Source organism: Oryzias latipes, chromosome 19 (assembly GCF_053564925.1).
Source record: "Oryzias latipes strain Hd-rR chromosome 19, Olatipes_Hd-rR_3.1".
NCBI lineage: Eukaryota > Metazoa > Chordata > Actinopteri > Beloniformes > Adrianichthyidae > Oryzias > Oryzias latipes.
Genome location: NC_136255.1, coordinates 27370821 through 27388986, shown reverse-complemented (window position 1 = coordinate 27388986; position 18166 = coordinate 27370821). Strand labels below are relative to the sequence as shown.

The 18166-nt window shown below is 48.9% G+C and overlaps 1 protein-coding gene, 1 long non-coding RNA gene and 1 other non-coding gene across 11 annotated transcripts in view; all 3 read left to right on the top strand.

Annotated features, from left to right (window-relative positions):
- Positions 1-17867, top strand: part of aatkb (apoptosis-associated tyrosine kinase b) — a 35721-nt gene extending 17854 nt beyond the window's left edge. For 3 of the 9 annotated variants that reach the window (XM_078937146.1, XM_078937145.1, XM_011473462.4), the window contains exons 3-14: positions 2553-2694; positions 8842-8921; positions 9014-9132; positions 9336-9423; positions 11406-11539; positions 11819-11903; positions 11972-12093; positions 12465-12614; positions 12756-16110; positions 16889-17018; positions 17089-17304; positions 17481-17867. In XM_078937146.1, the coding sequence (XP_078793272.1) occupies positions 2553-2694; positions 8842-8921; positions 9014-9132; positions 9336-9423; positions 11406-11539; positions 11819-11903; positions 11972-12093; positions 12465-12614; positions 12756-16110; positions 16889-17018; positions 17089-17304; positions 17481-17509 (4650 nt within the window). In that variant the 3' untranslated portion in view covers positions 17510-17867. Of the gene's footprint in view, positions 1-1252; positions 1388-2552; positions 2695-6994; positions 7122-7617; positions 8026-8169; positions 8320-8841; positions 8922-9013; positions 9133-9335; positions 9424-9934; positions 10580-11405; positions 11540-11818; positions 11904-11971; positions 12094-12464; positions 12615-12755; positions 16111-16888; positions 17019-17088; positions 17305-17480 lie in introns of those variants that run through there. The other 6 variants (XM_078937149.1, XM_078937150.1, XM_078937147.1 and 3 more) reach the window with 6 other exon arrangements.
- Positions 7996-8211, top strand: LOC144987778 (uncharacterized). The gene is made up of 3 exons (XR_013651447.1): positions 7996-8065; positions 8114-8137; positions 8178-8211. It is a non-coding gene; the product is annotated as an uncharacterized LOC144987778 (long non-coding RNA).
- Positions 11590-11690, top strand: mir338-3 (microRNA mir-338-3). The gene has a single exon (NR_107227.1). It is a non-coding gene; the product is annotated as a microRNA mir-338-3 (primary transcript).
- Positions 17868-18166: the final 299 nt, after the last annotated feature.

Below are 18166 nucleotides of genomic sequence, written 5' to 3'. Positions count from 1 at the left end.
GGAAACCTCCTTCAGATCAGAGCGGAAACGGACGTTTCACACGTCTGCTGTGCGTTTCTGGCTGAAGGGACCAGCTGGACGCTGAGGAGCCTGGAGGCAGCACTGGGGTGGGGGTGGGGGCGAGAGGGCGTGAGGAAGGGTCAGCCTGAGAGTCCGCAGCACATCCGGCCCCCCGGGGCCTCATCTGGAATGAAGAACATCAGAGGAAGTGAAGTGAAGAGAAGAGAAGAGAAGAGAAGAGAAGAGAAGAGAAGAGAAGAGAAGAGAAGAGAAGAGAAGAGAAGAGAAGAGAAGAGAAGAGAAGAGAAGAGAAGAGAAGAGAAGAGAAGAGAAGAGAAGAGGCCTCTGCTAAGCTAAAACGCAGAGTCGACGGTTTCCTCTTTTTTTTGGGGGGGGGGGGGGGGGACTGTTAAAGTCCCCTCAACTCCTCGTGTCGAGTCCGACACGAGGAGTTGAGGGGAGAACCTGATGCTCCTGAAACGCATTTCATCTTCACTGCAATGAAACCGAAACGCCCATTCACTACAGTTAAAAAAGGAACTTCACCAAATGTGATGGACTGTTGAAGCTTTGATCCCGCCTCCACCCTAAACCCGCCTCCACCCTAAACCCGCCTCCACCCTAAACCCGCCTCCACCCTAAAACGGCCTCCACCCTAAAACGGCTTCCGCCCTGGATGAATGGAGCAAAGCGAAGTGGGACGTGAAGTTTGTATCTCGCCGCCGACAGGCGTGTTTGGAGGTCAGGGAAGTGACATCATCACGTGACTCTCTGACGAAAAGGTTGTTGGTTTTTTACGCCGGACAGACAGAAAAATCCGATGTCCTTCCAGAAGTTACAGAGTCACCTGACCGACACGCCTACGATAAGGCGGAGGTTTCCCAGAATCCACCTCTGCCTGAAACAGCAGCGATGTGATGTTTTCTAACACTGGTGGGGGGGGGGGTTCTTACGTTCTGTCATTCTGAACACAGTTCTTTGACTGAACACGGCCGTTCTAGATCAAGATCCCTCCACAAGTCCGTTCAGACCACGGGGTCAAAGGTCACCCACAGATGCTCTCCTCTGGGAAACGGGAGGATGAGGAGCGCTGATGTCACACCAGTAGTATGTGACCCCCCCCAAGAAAAAGGAAACCAGTGTTTTTCGCTCTCAGCTCAGATTCAGTCCTCTCCCTCCCTTGGTGACCCAAGGTTAAGCTCCTCCCACTTCCTCCTGACCCCCTTTCCCTCCCCCCGTCCCTCCATCCTGGGGAGACTCTGGTCAGCTGCAGACCTCCTCCTTTCTGTGAGCGTCTGCAGGAGGATGAAGGATCCGGACTCTTCCTCCAGCTGCCCCCCTCACACCTGAAAGGGGGGGGGGGGTCAGTTATGAGCCCTGAGTGAAGGTAAGGGTGGGGGGGGTCATGACGATTTTAAGGAGGATTTTGAAGTTTAAGCTTTATCTTAATTTCAAACCAATGAAAAGATGCGTTCAGGGGTTGTAGGGAAACCGGACAACAAGGGTGTTACCGAGGAGAGAGGGGGGGGGGGCGCATTAGGATGAAAGTGTGTGTGTGTCTGTTTGTGTGTGTGCGTGTGTGTTGCTCTAGGCTGTGGGGGGGGTGTCACATATTTCCAGCAGAGAGACTTATTTTCTGACTTGTGGCCCCCATTGTGGGATGTCCAGATCGGTTCTGGTCCAGTTCTAAAGGGCCCGGTAGAACACCTGATCCAGGTGATCAGTACTCATTTCCATGTTTCCACCAAACCCAACCCGTTTCTTGTGGGGGGGGGTCATTCAGGAGGGTTTGGCTGCTGCAGCTCTTCTGTTCCCGCCTGATTCCAGACGACATCTGAGCGGATAAGCTGAGGCGAGTCGAAACAAACAAACCTAAAGCCGCTAATCTCTGGATTCTGGAGGCGCTTCGTTTACAGACACGACCCAAAAGCCGGAACCGGTTCCGACAGACGTGGAACCCTCCAGAAATACCACCTTAAAACTCCACCAGAAGCCGCTTCTGTCCTTTCGGTTTTAGTCTGCAGATTCTGATGGAATTCTTTGACTTTCAGGTTTTGACCAGAAACAGAACCAAAGCGTGAAATCTTCTGCTCGTTAATGATTGTTGGGTCGTGTGTTGCCATGGTGACTCCCTGCATTTTTGCCAATAAGAGGAAAGTATGCAGGTTAGGGACACAGCTGGAATCTCAGCAGCAGATCTGAAATCAGATCAACTTCATTCAAATATATTTGACTTCCAAAAATCTCAAAATGTGATTCATAAATGTCTCATAAAGAAATGGAGCCAAAAAGCAACAGTTCAATGATGAACATGAATAGCACTGAAATGTAAACCGATCCAAATACATTTCCAATTCTTTAAAAATGGTTTTTATAGAATTTATTCTTTCGCATCTAGTAAGAATCTTTTTTTCTTCTTCTAACAGAGTTTTTTTTTGGGGGAAATGATCATCTAGAGTTTGTGAACCCGGTCTGATGGTTCCCCTCCAGGTCCTAGCGTTAGCCTCAGCTAGCTTCTCTCACGACTCAGAGTTCTGCGTTTTGTGCTGCAGGAGTTCAAAAATGCGGATGGCGACGAATACCACGCAGACCTGTCCACCTTGGCCTCGCCGGCCTCCCAGGGCGGTCCGGACGTCTACATCCTCCCCCTCACCGAGGTTTCCCTGCCGACGGCCAAACAGCCGGCGCGGTCCGGTGAGTCCACGCTAGGTTTTGTTATTTACTGACTTGTTACATTAATTGTTATTTACTAGATTACAGTACCAAATTACTACTGTGTGATCATTAAAAAAAAAAAAAAAAAGAATTTATGAAAAGTTTCACTTCCGTGACTCCGCCCCATAATGTTGCCATGGCAACAGCAACGAGAAGAAGCTACAGTGATGAAGGCAGGTGAAGCCATACAATAATCACAGACTGTGTCCGAATACCGGCCAAAACCCCTAAATACTAAAAGACGATATAGTGAAGCACCATGTAAAAGCAATTCAGACTTAAAGCTCACTATTTTTATTTTAAACGGCGGATATGACGTCATCGATTTCACAAAGTTAAAATCTAATAGATATGAGAGTTTTGAGACGATTATTTATTAGTCCACTGTTTTATGAAGATAAAAACGTTGTTGGTTTATTAAAAAGAATACATTTAAATACTTTTTTGGGCCGATCTAGTGAGCATCGATGCACACTGCTTTTTCGCACTAGATAGTGAATTATGAAGCGAGTAGGGAAGGAATTCGGACACAAGGACAGACACAACCTTTGAGTTTTATGGAGAGTGCCGCCTGCTGGCCAAACCAGGCATTGCAGCAGAGAAACCGAGCCTCTCCTCTAGTTTCTGCTGGACTTTTCTAAACGTAACGACGCTTTGATTTCTTTGATTGACAGATTTCTGTCACTAACTGAAATCAAACATTTCTCACTGCTCTTCATTTGAACTGCACAAGACTTCAGGCTAACGGCTAACGTTGTGGGCGGGGCACTTTAAAAATGGTTGCCTTGGTGAAAAAGGAAACTTTTTCCTCGTGAGGGTTTTGATTTTGCATTCACATTGTTGTGCTGAGACGGCATCGGAGGACAAAATGGTTAAAAATGGGATGAAAGGTTTCCTTCTGCTGCGGTTCGAGTCTCGGGTCGTCCGCTGAACCAAAGCCCTTTCTGCAGAATGCCAGATTCTGACTCAGACAAGCTGATTCCAGCGTGTGAGCGCTGCAGCTCCCTGGAGTCTGCTCCACCCTGCTGCTGGTCAGCAGGGCCTCCACCTCTCCCACAATGCCTTGCTGCAGGTCCCTGCAGGATGAACCCCTCAGCTTTTTCCCACAAACATCTGCCGGTTGCGTAACGGCGTCCAGGCTGCTGGCCCACGCCGCCGTCTGCTGGTATGCTAGGCATGCGGGAGCACGAAACCCCAGAGAGCAGGCCGCTCCTCCACAGCCCCGCCGTCTCTGCCTGCTCTGTGGAACAGTGGCGTTTGTTGTGTGTTCGATGGACTTCAAAAAGCAGATGTTCACTTCCGGCGTTTGATGTGAGACGCCAAAAAACCACAAAACAAGTTTAAAAGCCAAATCTGTTCACCGCTGGTTGAGACAAAGGAGTCTTTACCTCCAGGAAAACAGGCGGAGCCGTCAGTGATTAATGGCTAACATGTGGCAGAGCAGCAGTGGCGTCCACAGATCTATTACTTCAGGGAGGCTCCGCCCACTGACATCATCCGGGAGATATCCATGTTTCTGGAGAGAAAAATAAAGCCGGTTATTTGTCTGCAAAGATGACAAAAGTTCTGGATCCAAACTTCAGAACAGAAATGATGACAAAACGATGCAAAACTGCAAAAATAAACCCAAACTCCGCCCCTCAAAGCTGTTTCCATAGCAACAGCATTTTTTTCAATGTTTGTGGGCATTACTTTACTCATCTAACAGTTATAGTTGGTATCCACCTTCTTCACTTAAAGACCAGACACAATCTCAGCTGTGAACTTGACCTCTGACCTTCCTGAGGTCACTCTTTTGGGGTTAATCCTGACTCTGTGGATCACGTTCGATCCAAAGATCTTTGTCTCTAGAAAAGTCGGCTGGAAGCGTTTCTCCTCTCAAAGCTCACAAAGTCAATAAACGGTACGGTCAGAAAAGATCACATCGCCCCTAGAAAATGGTTTATTCCGGATCAAACCAAATCCAGTCAATTCAGTCACCATTTCTTTACGATGTTGGTCTGAGTTTCTATAGCAACCACTCCCACCAATCAGGAGTGAGCTTGAAAGCGGGCTACACAAAATCTGTCAAAGGTTTTGACTGTTGGAGATGGGGGGCCAGCAGGCTCCACCTACTTTTACTGAGGCACCTGATGGACAGGAATCAGAGTCAGAATGTTTATTCTGACCAATGGAATGACTCAGCTGTTTCTTCTTCTATAAAAGTTGATGAGATCTGCAGGCACTTCCTGTTTGGAACGCCGGTGGGCGGGGTCTCTCAGTCCAGTTCTCACATACGGTCAATGATCTGAACATGAACTTGTAATTATGACAGTTAAATGGCAAAAAAATGGGCGGGACAAACTTTACAGGGAAAAGTTAAAAACTGACTAATAGATCTGTCAAGAACAATCCATCCATCCATCCATCCATCCATCCTTCCATCCTTCCCTCTATTTTCTTAACCGCTGTAATCTTTTGGGGTCACTGGGTTGCCAGAGTGAGTCCCGGTTGCTCGTGGGTGAAGGCGGAGTTCACCTTGGAGGTCGTCAGCCTGTCACAGGCCTTTCTAGAACACTCAGACCTGAAACTTTTTTCCTTCACTGCATTTTTACTCTTTTTTTTCATCAGTTCAGTTCGAAGCTTTAAAATTAAACAGAGAAGATTCAACTCAAGTGCAGAAACCAGTCATCCATTTGGGTCTCAGCTCGGCGTTCCTGCCTCCGTCCCGCCGTGCTCGGGCGGGGGCTCCTGTGGGTGGGTGGGGTGTCCAGTGGGACCTGTTGAGGCCCGGTTCTGAGGAGCCGCCCTGATGCAGCTGTTCTCTCACAAAAGCCCAAACGCCTTCCAGGCTCCGGACCCAACAGGAAACATCTCAGCTGCTTCGTTCCCGACTGCTCCCATCATCCCAGGTTCCTGTCCAACCCCCCCCACCCCCCATCTCCACATCTGCTCCTCGTCTGCTGAGACGTTCTCAGTCAGTCCTTCAATCAGCAACAAATATGATATGAATAAAACCTTTAGGATCTGAAACTATTGCTGAAAGCAAACTGAGGATTAAATATGAACGTCTTAAAATCCCAGAGTCCATCTGTGGAAACCTGGACGAAGATCTAAACCACGTAGAGATGTTCTGCTCATTAAAACAAGAGATTAACAAAAACCAGGAAAGGAAAAAAAGCCTTTAGCTTCTGAATAAATGAGTTCCTGCTGCTTTATGTGACCCTGAAGAATAAAAAACACATTTTAAACGGTTTAAAAACAGAAACCGACTAATATTGAATCATTTTTCTGCCGTTTTTGTTTTTGAGCAAACTTGTATTAATTGTTTTTAGTTCTGGTTCTGTTTGGCAGAAAGCAGCGAAGGTGAGGAAAGTTTAGCACCGATCAAATATTCGACTTTTCATGATGGGGGCGGGGCCAAAGCTCTGACCTCAGAGACGCTCTGCAGCATTTATCATCATGAAAGCAGCGTTTGTCCCGTTTGCAGAGCTTTGGTCTCCTTTGGAAAAGTGACTGAATGACTTTTGCTGCTGTTCTAGGTTCTGAGGTTCTGAGTCCAAACCAGAGAAATCTTTCTGCTCTTCGTCTCCATCCGGTTCTTAAATACGCCTCAGAATAGATGATAAACTGTTTATTTACGTTCTTCAAACACTTAAACAGATAAAAAAGAGACTTTTTTCCGATGCAGGGGTGGACCTGAGGAGTTTTGGGGTCGAGGGCAACGACAGGCAACCCCCCCCCCCCCCCCGCCCCTCCTTTCATACAGATTTTCTGTAGTTTGAAAGTGAAAATACTTTCTTTTTGTTTGTTTTCTTGGAGCTTCAGTCTCGTCTTTCTGCTGACGTTCTCTCCCTGTTTGGGTTTTCGGCTCCAGAACCGATGTTCTGGCTGCCCCCCCCCCCCCCCCAGTGTCATTGTTCGGCATGAGAATGGGGGCTGAGCACGGCAGTGTGGGTGGAACCCGCCACTGTTTGTCCCTGTGTCATGTCTCTGGAGGGGTGGGGGGTGGGGGAGAGAATGGGTTCAGTGTGTTCAGACCAACCGGTCCAAACTGGTGCCGTGCCGGCCCACGCTGCCGGACAATGCGCTCCATTCTGCCTCGGGCCGGACAATGTGTGTGGGGGGGTGAGGAATGACCAGTCTGACAGAAGGACGAGGCGTCCAGCATCTTCTCCTCACAGGGACTGGACTGTGTGGAGGGGGGGGGGGGGGGGGGGGGGCACAAAGAGCTGCCTGTCTGCTGGGGTGCAGCTGGAATCAGAGTGTCGCTGCAGGAGATGTGGAGGGCGGGGGGGGGGGGCTCGAGCAGGGAGGAGTCGGGATGGGAGCACGCCGTGGGGGGAGGAGGACAGACGCTGGTGGACGCCGGTTCTGTCCTCCGGAGGTTAGATCCTCTTCAAACGAAACGCCTCCAACAGCTGAGGGTCTGAGGGTCTGAAGGTCTGAGGGTCTGGAGGTCTGAAGGTCTGAGGGTCTGAGGGTCTGAGGGTCTGAAGGTCTGAGGGTCTGAAGGTCTGAAGGTCTGAAGGTCTGAAGGTCTGAAGGTCTGAGGGTCTGAGGGTCTGAAGGTCTGAGGGTCTGGAGGTCTGAAGGTCTGAGGGTCTGAGGGTCTGAGGGTCTGAAGGTCTGAGGTTCTGAGGGTCTGAAGGTCTGAGGGTCTGAAGGTCTGAGGGTCTGAGGGTCTGAAGGTCTGAGGGTCTGGAGGTCTGAAGGTCTGAGGGTCTGGAGGTCTGAGGGTCTGGAGGTCTGAAGGTCTGAGGGTCTGGAGGTCTGAAGGTCTGAAGGTCTGGAGGTCTGAAGGTCTGGAGGTCTGAGGGTCTGGAGGTCTGAAGGTCTGAGGGTCTGAAGGTCTGAGGGTCTGGAGGTCTGAAGGTCTGAAGGTCTGAAGGTCTGAAGGTCTGAGGGTCTGAGGGTCTGAAGGTCTGAGGGTCTGGAGGTCTGAAGGTCTGAGGGTCTGAGGGTCTGAAGGTCTGAGGGTCTGAGGGTCTGAAGGTCTGAGGGTCTGGAGGTCTGAAGGTCTGAGGGTCTGAGGGTCTGAGGGTCTGGAGGTCTGAAGGTCTGAGGGTCTGAGGGTCTGAGGGTCTGAGGGTCTGAGGGTCTGAAGGTCTGAGGGTCAGAAGGTCTGAGGGTCTGAGGGTCTGAGGGTCTGGAGGTCTGAAGGTCTGAGGGTCTGAAGGTCTGAGGGTCTGGAGGTCTGAAGGTCTGAGGGTCTGGAGGTCTGAAGGTCTGAAGGTCTGGAGGTCTGAAGGTCTGAAGGTCTGAGGGTCTGGAGGTCTGAAGGTCTGAAGGTCTGAAGGTCTGAAGGTCTGAGGGTCTGAGGGTCTGAAGGTCTGAGGGTCTGGAGGTCTGAAGGTCTGAGGGTCTGAAGGTCTGAGGGTCTGGAGGTCTGAAGGTCTGAGGGTCTGGAGGTCTGAAGGTCTGAAGGTCTGGAGGTCTGAAGGTCTGGAGGTCTGAAGGTCTGGAGGTCTGAAGGTCTTGAGGTCTGAAGGTCTGAAGGTCTGGAGGTCTGAAGGTCTGGAGGTCTGGAGGTCTGGAGGTCTGAAGGTCTGGAGGTCTGGAGGTCTGAAGGTCTGAGGGTGACGGAGGTGAATGGATGTTTGGGGCTTAGAAAGGTAAAAAATTGTAAGTTTTATTTTTCACAATCGTCTTGTTCTCAGAGATGATTTCCGTCTTTAGGTATTTATTGCAGGAAAAGGTGTTTTGAGCAAAAATCTGAGTTTCTGAGGTTTTGGTCTCATTTGTCTCAGAGGTTAAAAACCAAATGGTGGATTTTTGTGCTTCTGGTTCCTGCAGAGATGCTTTTAAACTTTTACTTCATATTCTTCTAGTTCTTACTCACAAATGTATTTATATTTAAATCACTAGGAAACCTAACAATTAAATATTTTATTCTGTTTTACAATTTTCATACATTTTATGACCTTTTAACTTGTTGAACATGAATTTTGAATGAAGACTGATAAAAATAATAATAATCTAAAGCATCTTTCTTATCTTTGACTGTTGTTTTCTTGCTTTTCTTCTGTTGTTTTTCTATTTAATTAACTTTATTTTGCTCCAAATCCTGTTGTTTCTTTCAGACTTTGATCATTTCAGACGTGAATCTGGTCGCTAACCTCCTTCCCGCTCTGTTCTCGTCTCCAGTTCAGCTCCTGAAGTCCGCAGACGTGGGCCGCCACAGTCTGCTGTACCTGAAGGAGATCGGACATGGCTGGTTCGGGAAGGTGAGTCCACCTGGGACTTTGGGTCTGGAACCGGGCAGAACCAGCAGGAACCATGGAGTGGATCCAGAGCAGACGTTGTGTGTTCTCTACAGGTTCTGCTGGGGGAGGTGACCTCCGGCCCGACCACCACTCAGGTGGTGGTGAAGGAGCTGAAAGCCAGTGCCGGCGTGCACGATCAGATGCACTTCCTGGATGAAGCTCAGCCGTATCGGTACACTTTTCGTGACTTTAACCAGATGACACTGCAAAACTCACAGATGCAGATTTGACTTTTAGAGCTAAAGAAAATCAAGGAAAACCTGGATTATATTTTTTGGTGTAAAAACCTGAGCTGGGAAGTTTTCATAGACGGTTCAGATTTCAGCCTCCTGTGTTTTCTGGTTTTGTGTAAAAACCCGGTCGTCCGCTCCACAGCGCCCTCCAGCACCCGGCGCTGCTGCAGTGTTTGGCCCAGTGCACTGAGGTGACGCCATATCTGCTGGTGATGGAGTTCTGCCCACTGGTGAGCTTCCACTCACATCCCAACTCAACCACTGACTCATGGCCCCTCTTTGGCCACGCCCACTCCAGTCAGTCAACTTCAACTGTGAGACAGAATATTTGAAAAAAGAATCCAGAAAATCCCAGTGATGGTTTTTAAATGATTTATACAGTTGATGGAGCAGAAAATATAACAAAAGTTAACCTCGATGCTTTGTAAAGTTACGCTGGTGTCAAAGGTCAAAGGTCTCCTTCAGCAGGTTTGGTCCATTCCACCATGCAGATCTGCTCCAGGGCTGGCATGTTTTGGGACTCTTGACTCCCTCTGCAGATTCTCTGTTGGTCCAGATTCTGGCTAAAACACTCCAGAACCTTGAAATGTTTTTGATGTAGCCGCTTCTTCGTTGTCATGGCGATGTGTTTGGGATCATTGTCCTGCTGGGAGATCCATTCTCTGTGTTCTCACTGATGGGAGGAGATTTCTGTCAAAAATCTCTCCATCCATGGATCCGTTCATCCTCTTCTTCACATAGATCAGTCGTCCTGCCCCCTTTGCAGAAAAACTTCCCCAAACCATGATGATTCCACCCCCATGCTTCACAATGGGCATGGTGTTCTTGGGATGCAGCTCAGCCTTCTTCCTCCTCCAAACATGGTGAGTGGAGTTTATATCAAAGAGTTCGATTTGATCACAGCCGATCCTTCTCCATATCCTCCTCTGGATCATCTGGGTTGTTTCCGGAGAACTTTAGACGGTCTGGAGGTGAGCTGGCTTAAGCAAGAGGACCTTTGGAGCTCTGCAGGGTTTGAATCCATGATTGATATGCGTTACCATAGTAACCTTTGCTGCTGTGGTTCCAGCTTTTATCCGGTCATTGATCAGTTCCACCGTGTAGTTCTGGTCTGTTTCCTCACGGATCATTTGTTCCAGCAGGTGAGGTCTTTCGTTTCTAAGAACTGCTCAGATGGTTGAGCTCTTCTCTCCAAACTGTTGGTTTGTTGTAGATTGGTTCATCCCAATCTGACCCTGGTGTCCTTAGACAGCTCTTTGGTTTTTGTTGTAGTGGAGAAGTTACAGTCTGACTGTTCAGGCTGTGGACAGGTGTCTCTGTCCAGGTAACCAGTGGAGGAGAGAAGAACTTCTTAAAGAAGAAGAAGCTGGTCTTTGTTGTTTGCAGGTGCAAATCCTTCTTTTCTGCTCCATTCAACAAATTCATTCATTCTAAATCAAATGATGGGATTTCCTGAATTCTTTTTTCAGTTTTGTCTCTGACAGTTAGTGTGAACATCACAGACCAAAAAAAAAAATCTTTTTTAGTGGAACAACTACAATTACTTTTTGCCTTTAAGGAAGTTTTGTCCATAAATTAATCGGAATACTTTCCCCTTTGAGGTTTGAATCAGTTGAGAGTTTTTTGTTCACATTCATAGAATCAGATTTGAGATCATTTTCAGAAAAAGGTTAAAACTCTGTTGTTTCAATGGTCAAACTGGAAACCATTTGTTTCTTTACTAAAGTCACACAGAGGGATGGAGGTCAGGGGTCTGCTGCTTCTAACGGCCTAGATCTGGACCTGCACTGAGACCAGCTCAGAAATATAACAATGGGAACCATAAAACATTTAATGAACTCCTTTAGTCTTCCTGCATCTTATTGAAGAACGGAGAAAAGAGGAGGAGGAGACGATATGAAACCATTTTTTCAGAATCCAGTCTGAGCTTCTTCTTTGGAGCTGGAGGAGTTTTTAAGTTCAGCATTCAGTTCCTCTAAAAAGATGGGGGAGAAGCAGCTTAGCCACTATGAGTGAGATCCTCCGTGTTAAAGCCGATCGGACATGGAGGCTCTGCTGGGAGACAGACCGGCTCAGATGGTCCGATGACACCGTTTGTCTTCAAACTGATGCTAGAGATCAGAGGACCTGCTGCTCTTTCATGAAGTCCTGGCAAACACTGCCCTCTAGTGGTCAGAGGTGGTAGCTTTCACTCCTGTCCTCTGGTTTCCAGGGCGACGTGAAGGGTTACCTCCGGAGCTGCAGGGCAAACGAGAGCATGGCCCCGGAGCCGCTGATCCTGCAGCGGATGGCGTGCGACATCGCGGCGGGACTCCTGCATCTGCACAAACACAACTTCACCCACAGGTAGCTGCTCACACGCCAACATCACTGCAGCAGGTGAGGCGGGAACCCGGGAACTTCACGGCCACTTCCTGAAACAATATCCTGGTGCTGCCCGAGTGCGGCTCACAGACTCCAGCATCAGTGATTTTGTTGCAGGCGGTGGCCACGCCTCCGTTCCAGGTCCACCAAAGACACAGGAGTTAGTTTAGTCTGAAGTCAGTCTGTTGTTGCATCTACATCCCATAAACATGCTCTGCAAACAGTGAGGAGGTGCTGACTGGTTTGTATCTGCTTCATCAGCGACCTGGCCCTCAGGAACTGCCTGCTGACTGCTGACGTCTCTGTGAAGATTGGAGATTATGGTCTGGCACACAGCAAGTACAAGGTAGACCTGATGAGCTTTTCTAGAACGTTTGACTCTACGTTCATATTTAACCATAAATGTTTCCTCAGGACGATTACTTTGTGACATCGGATCAAGTGTTTGTTCCGCTGCGATGGATCGCTCCAGAGCTGCTGGACGAGGTTCATGGAAACCTGCTGGTGGCTGATCAGAACCAACAGAGCAACATCTGGTACACGGGCCACACGCCAATCATGTAGACAGAGGAAATGTTTTGATCTGAGCTTTGAAGGCCTTTTCTTTGTATAAATGCGAACAATTCTGTTTTTCTCAGTCAGATTAGTCTGGCTAACATTAAACCAATGTTGGCAAACATCTCATCAGACGGTGTTTGAACAGAAAAACACATACAGTTGTGGAGTGATCTCGTCCGCTCATTTTAACATAAACAGTGTTAACCAGCATTCATAAAGGAGCAAAGCATGCTGCTAATTGGAAACGGTGCTGCAGTACCATCGTTACATGCTAGAGGCCACCGTTGAGTCAAATGTTTGCATCGTTGTTGATTGACGCATACTCGTCCATTTTTGATGGTATGTCCAGGTCTCTTGGCGTGACCCTCTGGGAGATGTTTGAACTGGGAAACCAGCCTTACAGACACTACTCGGACAGACAGGTGCTGACCTACGTGGTGAGGGACCAGCAGCTGCGCCTGCCCAAACCGCTGCTCAAAGTACCGCTAGCCGAGCGCTGGTGAGTCACACGCTGACATCTGAGAAGAAACACATAGTCTGACAAACCTAACCCGGGTAACTTTAATGATTGTGATCTTTCAGGTGTCCTATTGTAAAATAAATCTGCACCTTTTGAGTGTCTCGTTCTTTGGCCCCCCAGGTATGAGGTGATGCAGTTCTGCTGGCTTCAGCCTGATCAGAGACCAAATGCAGAGGAAGTGCACTTGCTGCTCAGCTACCTGTGTGCCAAGGGGGCCAACGAGGCCGAGGAAGACTTTGAGAGACGCTGGAACTCCATGCGCCCCAATACTGGATGCAGCAGAAGCACCTCTGCAATGAGCCGAGAACACTGTGTGTCAAACTCCTCCTCCTTTCCTCTGCTGGAGCAGTTTGTGTCGGGTGACGGGTACCACTCCGAGTCAGGAGACGACGTCCTGACAGTCACAGAGACCAGCCAAGGCCTGAACTTTGAGTACAAATGGGAACAAGCTCGAGCAGAGCAGCCGTTCATAGCCTCCCACTCCTCCAGTTCTTTGAGCCTGGCAAGTCGGCACTGTCAGGAGGCATTCTACCCACCAGGGGGCATAGTTGGAGGCTGTCCTCTGGAGAGCCTTAACCGTGGAATTTCTCCTTCTTACTATCAAGCCAAACACATCCATGCTCCAAGTGTGCTCCCGGTCCTCAGCGCTCACAGCCCCTCTGTGAGCAGTGAATATTACATCCGCATTGAGGAGCCGGTAGACTGCAACATTGATCCGGAATATACCATGGGTTCTTACAGTCCAGACTATCCAGGCAGTGCCGGGAGCTTCATGACTGGCAGTGCAGAGTCAGGTGAGTGCATGACCTGCCCCTTGCAGACAGAAAACATGGGTCCATACTGGTCTTCAGAGGTCCACAAAACCGATCTGTACGACTCCAACGACTCAAGTCCAGCCATCTCCCTGACCATGGAGCCACTTTTAGGACAAGTGTCCGACAGCAGCCCCCTACAACCCTGGGAGTCCAGTCACTATGTGTCCTACAAAAACCAAGATGGGGGCTACTACTATGAGCCCTCACCGCCTTTAGGAGTAGACCACTATCTGCTTGGAAATGAGCATCATCAGGAAAGTTGGGGGTCCAGAAGTCTCCGTCAGGCTCTGGGTGAGATGGAGTCCTCACCTGTCAGCTCACGCCAACGGACTTACAGAGATTCCTACTTGGACACAAGTCAGACGTCTATCCTGGGAAAGACCGTGACGGGGGGCTACTACGACATGATGGGCTCTCTGAGGAAGACCATGCCCAGCCACACCGGGCACAACAGCCACTCTGTTAGCATCAACATGGAGACCCAGGGGGCTCTCTTCATTGGACACAGGGAGAGTGACTCAGAGGAGGACGAGGATGACATCTTCATCGAGAGACACAGCTGTAACACTTGGCCTTCGAAGCACCGCCACTCCAGTGCGAGTCACCACAGGCGAGCCAGTCACAGCTGCAGACAGGACGCCTATGCCGACTTCCACTACACCATGCCAAGTACGGACATCGAAGACTCCTGGCCGGAGGACCACAACCTGGTCTTCCACTCTCTGCCAAAACCCATCGACTACCTTGAGCCGCATCAGGTGAAAGACAACAGTGCCTGCCTGAGTCTGACCAACCCCATGGTACCATCTGACAACTGTAACGCCTACATCTACTTGTGCCGTGAAGTGGACACTCAGCCAGAGTCTAGAGATTGCTGCCACCCTCAGTTTGTAGACCCTCTCACTGGCCTGTTGGTGAGAAACAACAGCTTTTGTCCCAGCTACAGTCACAGCAGCTACCTTACTGATAAAGCCACGGACATCCCAAACAACGAAGAGCTGATCAATCTGTCACCGGCTCCTGGAGGTCCCATTGTGTCTAAACCTGCCCCAAAGAAGCCGGAGGACAGTGAAGAGCAATACGCTGATCTCTCAGCTGATAAAACACCGCTCAAAGAGAATAGGGATGGACCAATCAAAGAAAAGATAATGCAGAAACCACCAGAGCCTAGACTAGAGGAGGTGGCCCTGACCATGACCAAAGCTACTCCACCTCCTCCAGACAACATGCATGTGATGGTGGCCCTTATGGATCCTCAGTCAGAGATCAGTCCTAGTGCGGACAGCGGCATGGAGCGGCGGGGCTCAACTGTAAGCCTTGCTGACATCCTGGACTGCAGCGATGAAGATGACACCACGGATGAAATCACGGATGTCACTTCCGGCATCTTTGTCGACGAATGCTCAGAGCTGAATTCTTCTCCTGCCATCAAGTCCCTGCAGAAGCAAATCGGAACTCCAGACTCCATGGACTCCATGGACCTGCTGTCTGTTGCTGGCTCTTGTGAAGGTCTCAGCCCTGCATCCTCTCGTCCCTCTAGTTCACCTAAAGCCATGGACAGCGGCTATGACACCGAGAATAACGAGAGTCCTGAGTTCGTCCCAAAAGAGTCCCATGAACAATGGCCTTCATCTCAGGGAAAGCCAGCCCTTGAAACCAGTCTGGAGGAGGATGAAGAGGGGCATGACCCAGAAGACGCTTTATTCAACGACGATGACGATTTGAAAGCCTCAGGCGCTCTTCAACCACTAAGCGATAAGACTCCATACCGAGACTCTGCCTACTTCTCAGATTACGAGAATGATAGACAAAGTAGAGAGGAGGAAGAGGTGAGTGAACAGAATGACAGCGAGAAAGAGGGGGGGCAAATAAAAGAGGAGGAACCCAAAGTCGATGTTGACCTGAAGCTCCAAGCAGAATCCTCTTCTCCAGAGATCCGGGAACAACTGTTCGAGGAAAACCCCCGGCATGAAGAAGAGGGGTCCCCTCAGGGGCTCTCTGACTCCTCAGCAGAGGGATTACTGGATGAATGGCCGTCCCACGAGGAGACCTCGTCCATGGGAGACTGGGCAGCAGAGGTCGTTGGAGCCATGGAGGAAGCCATCGGCGCCCTGAACGGAGACTGTTCTACTGCTTTTAAAGCTGATGACAGAAAGAAAGAGGAGCATAAAACATCCATTCAAGCTTCAGAAACAAACGAGGAGACACCCGTGAAATCAAGTCAAAACAGGCCGTCGGGGACATCCGGTGAACACCCCCACGTCCTGCCCAAAGACGAGGTGGCCTTGCAGCACACGGCACATGCCAGACGGTTCCTCTGTTCATCAACGCCGCCACCGTCCACTCCTCCTGCAACAGAGGGAAGAACGTGTCCGGCTGAAGGAGAAGAGGCTGACGAGGAGGACGGAGACACGGAAGACAGCGACGAGTCGGACGAGGAGCTACGAACGTACAGCGTGCAGGAGCAGAGTGGGGGGGAGGACAGCGAGGACGAGTGCCATAGGGTGCCCATCGTGGTGAGCGACTGCAGCGAGGCCCGGCTGCGCAGCCTCCTCAGGAAGCCAACGCCGCTGACAGCAGACAACCTGGAGGAGGAGCTGGCGCGCAAGACGAAAACAGTGACCTTCTTTGACAACGTTACCGTCTACCTGTTTGACCAGGTGAGAGCACACTACTTTAACTACATTTGTCATTAGAAACAAAGCTTGTATTCCATGTATTTGGCATCAGGCAGTACAGAGCCTTTGTGCTATTTTCTTTTTTTTTTGGTGGAATAAGTATACAATCTCACACAGGTTGGAACAAATATATAAGTAGTGGGGAGTAGAGAAAATAGGAATGTACAATGACAAATTAAAGTTGTAAGTGGCTTTGCATCGCAGACGCTACCCACCCCCACCAACGGCTTTTCTGTTAGTTTTATCTTCATTGCAACATTTTACTTTTTGCTCACCTTGGTTTATTTACAGGTCTATGTCATTTTTAGAAGAACTTGCTAAGTATATTTTTGCATCACCTTGGCAAAGGACGTTTGTTTTTGTTGACCACGCCCACATTCCAAATATTTCCATGTTGTATGTCATATAGTTTCAGCTTGAGCCAATGATTCATGTATTACATGAATATTCCAGCAAAAAATGTTCAAGCAAGAGGCAAACACCACAAAGGAGTTTTGTCGTATTGTGAAACCTTCCTCTAGTGGTCTTTGGGAAAACTGCAACCTTTTGTTTTTCTTTTTTTTTTCTCTTCTTGTGCAGTAAATGCAGCCCCACACTGATGGTTTCCAAACACTTATTTTTCTTCTGACTTTATGGATAAATTGACTGATCTTGAGTGAGACCGAAGACTTTGGAAAAAATGAAGAGTTTCTGTCCGTTAGCATCTTTTATATGCTTCTTTCTTTGCTCAAACTCAACCTTTCTACTGTGGAACCACCAGGAGAGCCCGACGAAAGAGCTGACTGAGCACATCCTCACTTCAGGGACGGAGGACCAAAGCTCTGGAGGACAAACCCAGGAGAAGCTGAACGCCTCTGATGACTCCTCAGACGGAAACATCTCCGAGGAGAGTGAGTACTTTTTCACTTTCACTGTAAAGGTTTCTGAAACATCGGCCGGTTCTCACCGTTTTTCTGTCAGGCGGAGGCTTTGAGTGGGATGATGATTTTACCCTCCACCCTCTGCCGACATCCTCCACCGTCAATGACTCCCCCCCACCGCAGTCCTTCACCAAAACCCCAGACCCAAAACCGCCCGTGCAGTTGTCCCGCTTCACGGTGTCTCCGTCCAGTGTGTCCCGTTTCTCACGCTTCTCCATTACCCACATCTCTGACTCGGATGTGGAGTCAGCTGGAGGTTGGTTTCAGCTTCAGCTTGGAGCTTTTCTTTAAACACCAATGACACACGCAGTGTTTTTTCTGATCAGTGTTTTCAGTGTTTGAGCATGACAGAATAACTGGTTTACATCGGAGTGTCATCTGCATATATGATGCTTTTCATGTTTAAAACGGTATTACTGCTTTGTTTTGCAGGAAGCAGTGAGGATGGAGACAAAGAGTGAACAGGAAGTGGAGAGCTTGACTTCAGCATGACTGTTCGGATACCAGAAACGAGCCGGTGCCTCTGAACGCTCCGTTCTACAGCAGAAAGAGAATCCACATAGTAAATCCACAGAGGACTAGTATTTATTGATAAAATGACGAGACCAGAAGAGACTTATTTTTTGGATCAAACAGGAAATGAACGAGCAAACATCATGTTTACCGCCTTCTACTTTTTCCTGCAGAACGGGAGGGGGGGGGGTCACAAATGTTTGTCAACAGAAGATCAGTGCTTTAAAAAAACTGTACAGAATCACAGACTTTTTACCTTTCAGGAAATATTTTACGTGTATAATGTAATAAATTGTAGAAGTTTGACATATGAATAGTTAATATTGACTGGCCCAGGTGGAAAACATGGAGACTGTTAGCAAACGTCTGTTTCCTTTCCAGCTGGTCGGCTCAACAGCTCAATGACTTATGAGGTTTTGCTTTGTTGCATCAGGAATATTGTTTCTTATTTCCCATCTGAACCTTCTGAGAGCAGTGCATGCTTGGCTTCAACTCTTCAGATCAGTCCCTCAAACTGTCACGTGTTCTGCCCTGTAGAAGAACTGCAGACAGGCCAGAGGAGATCGTTGGATGCAGCTGTTTTTGGACCAATACCGGTACTTCAT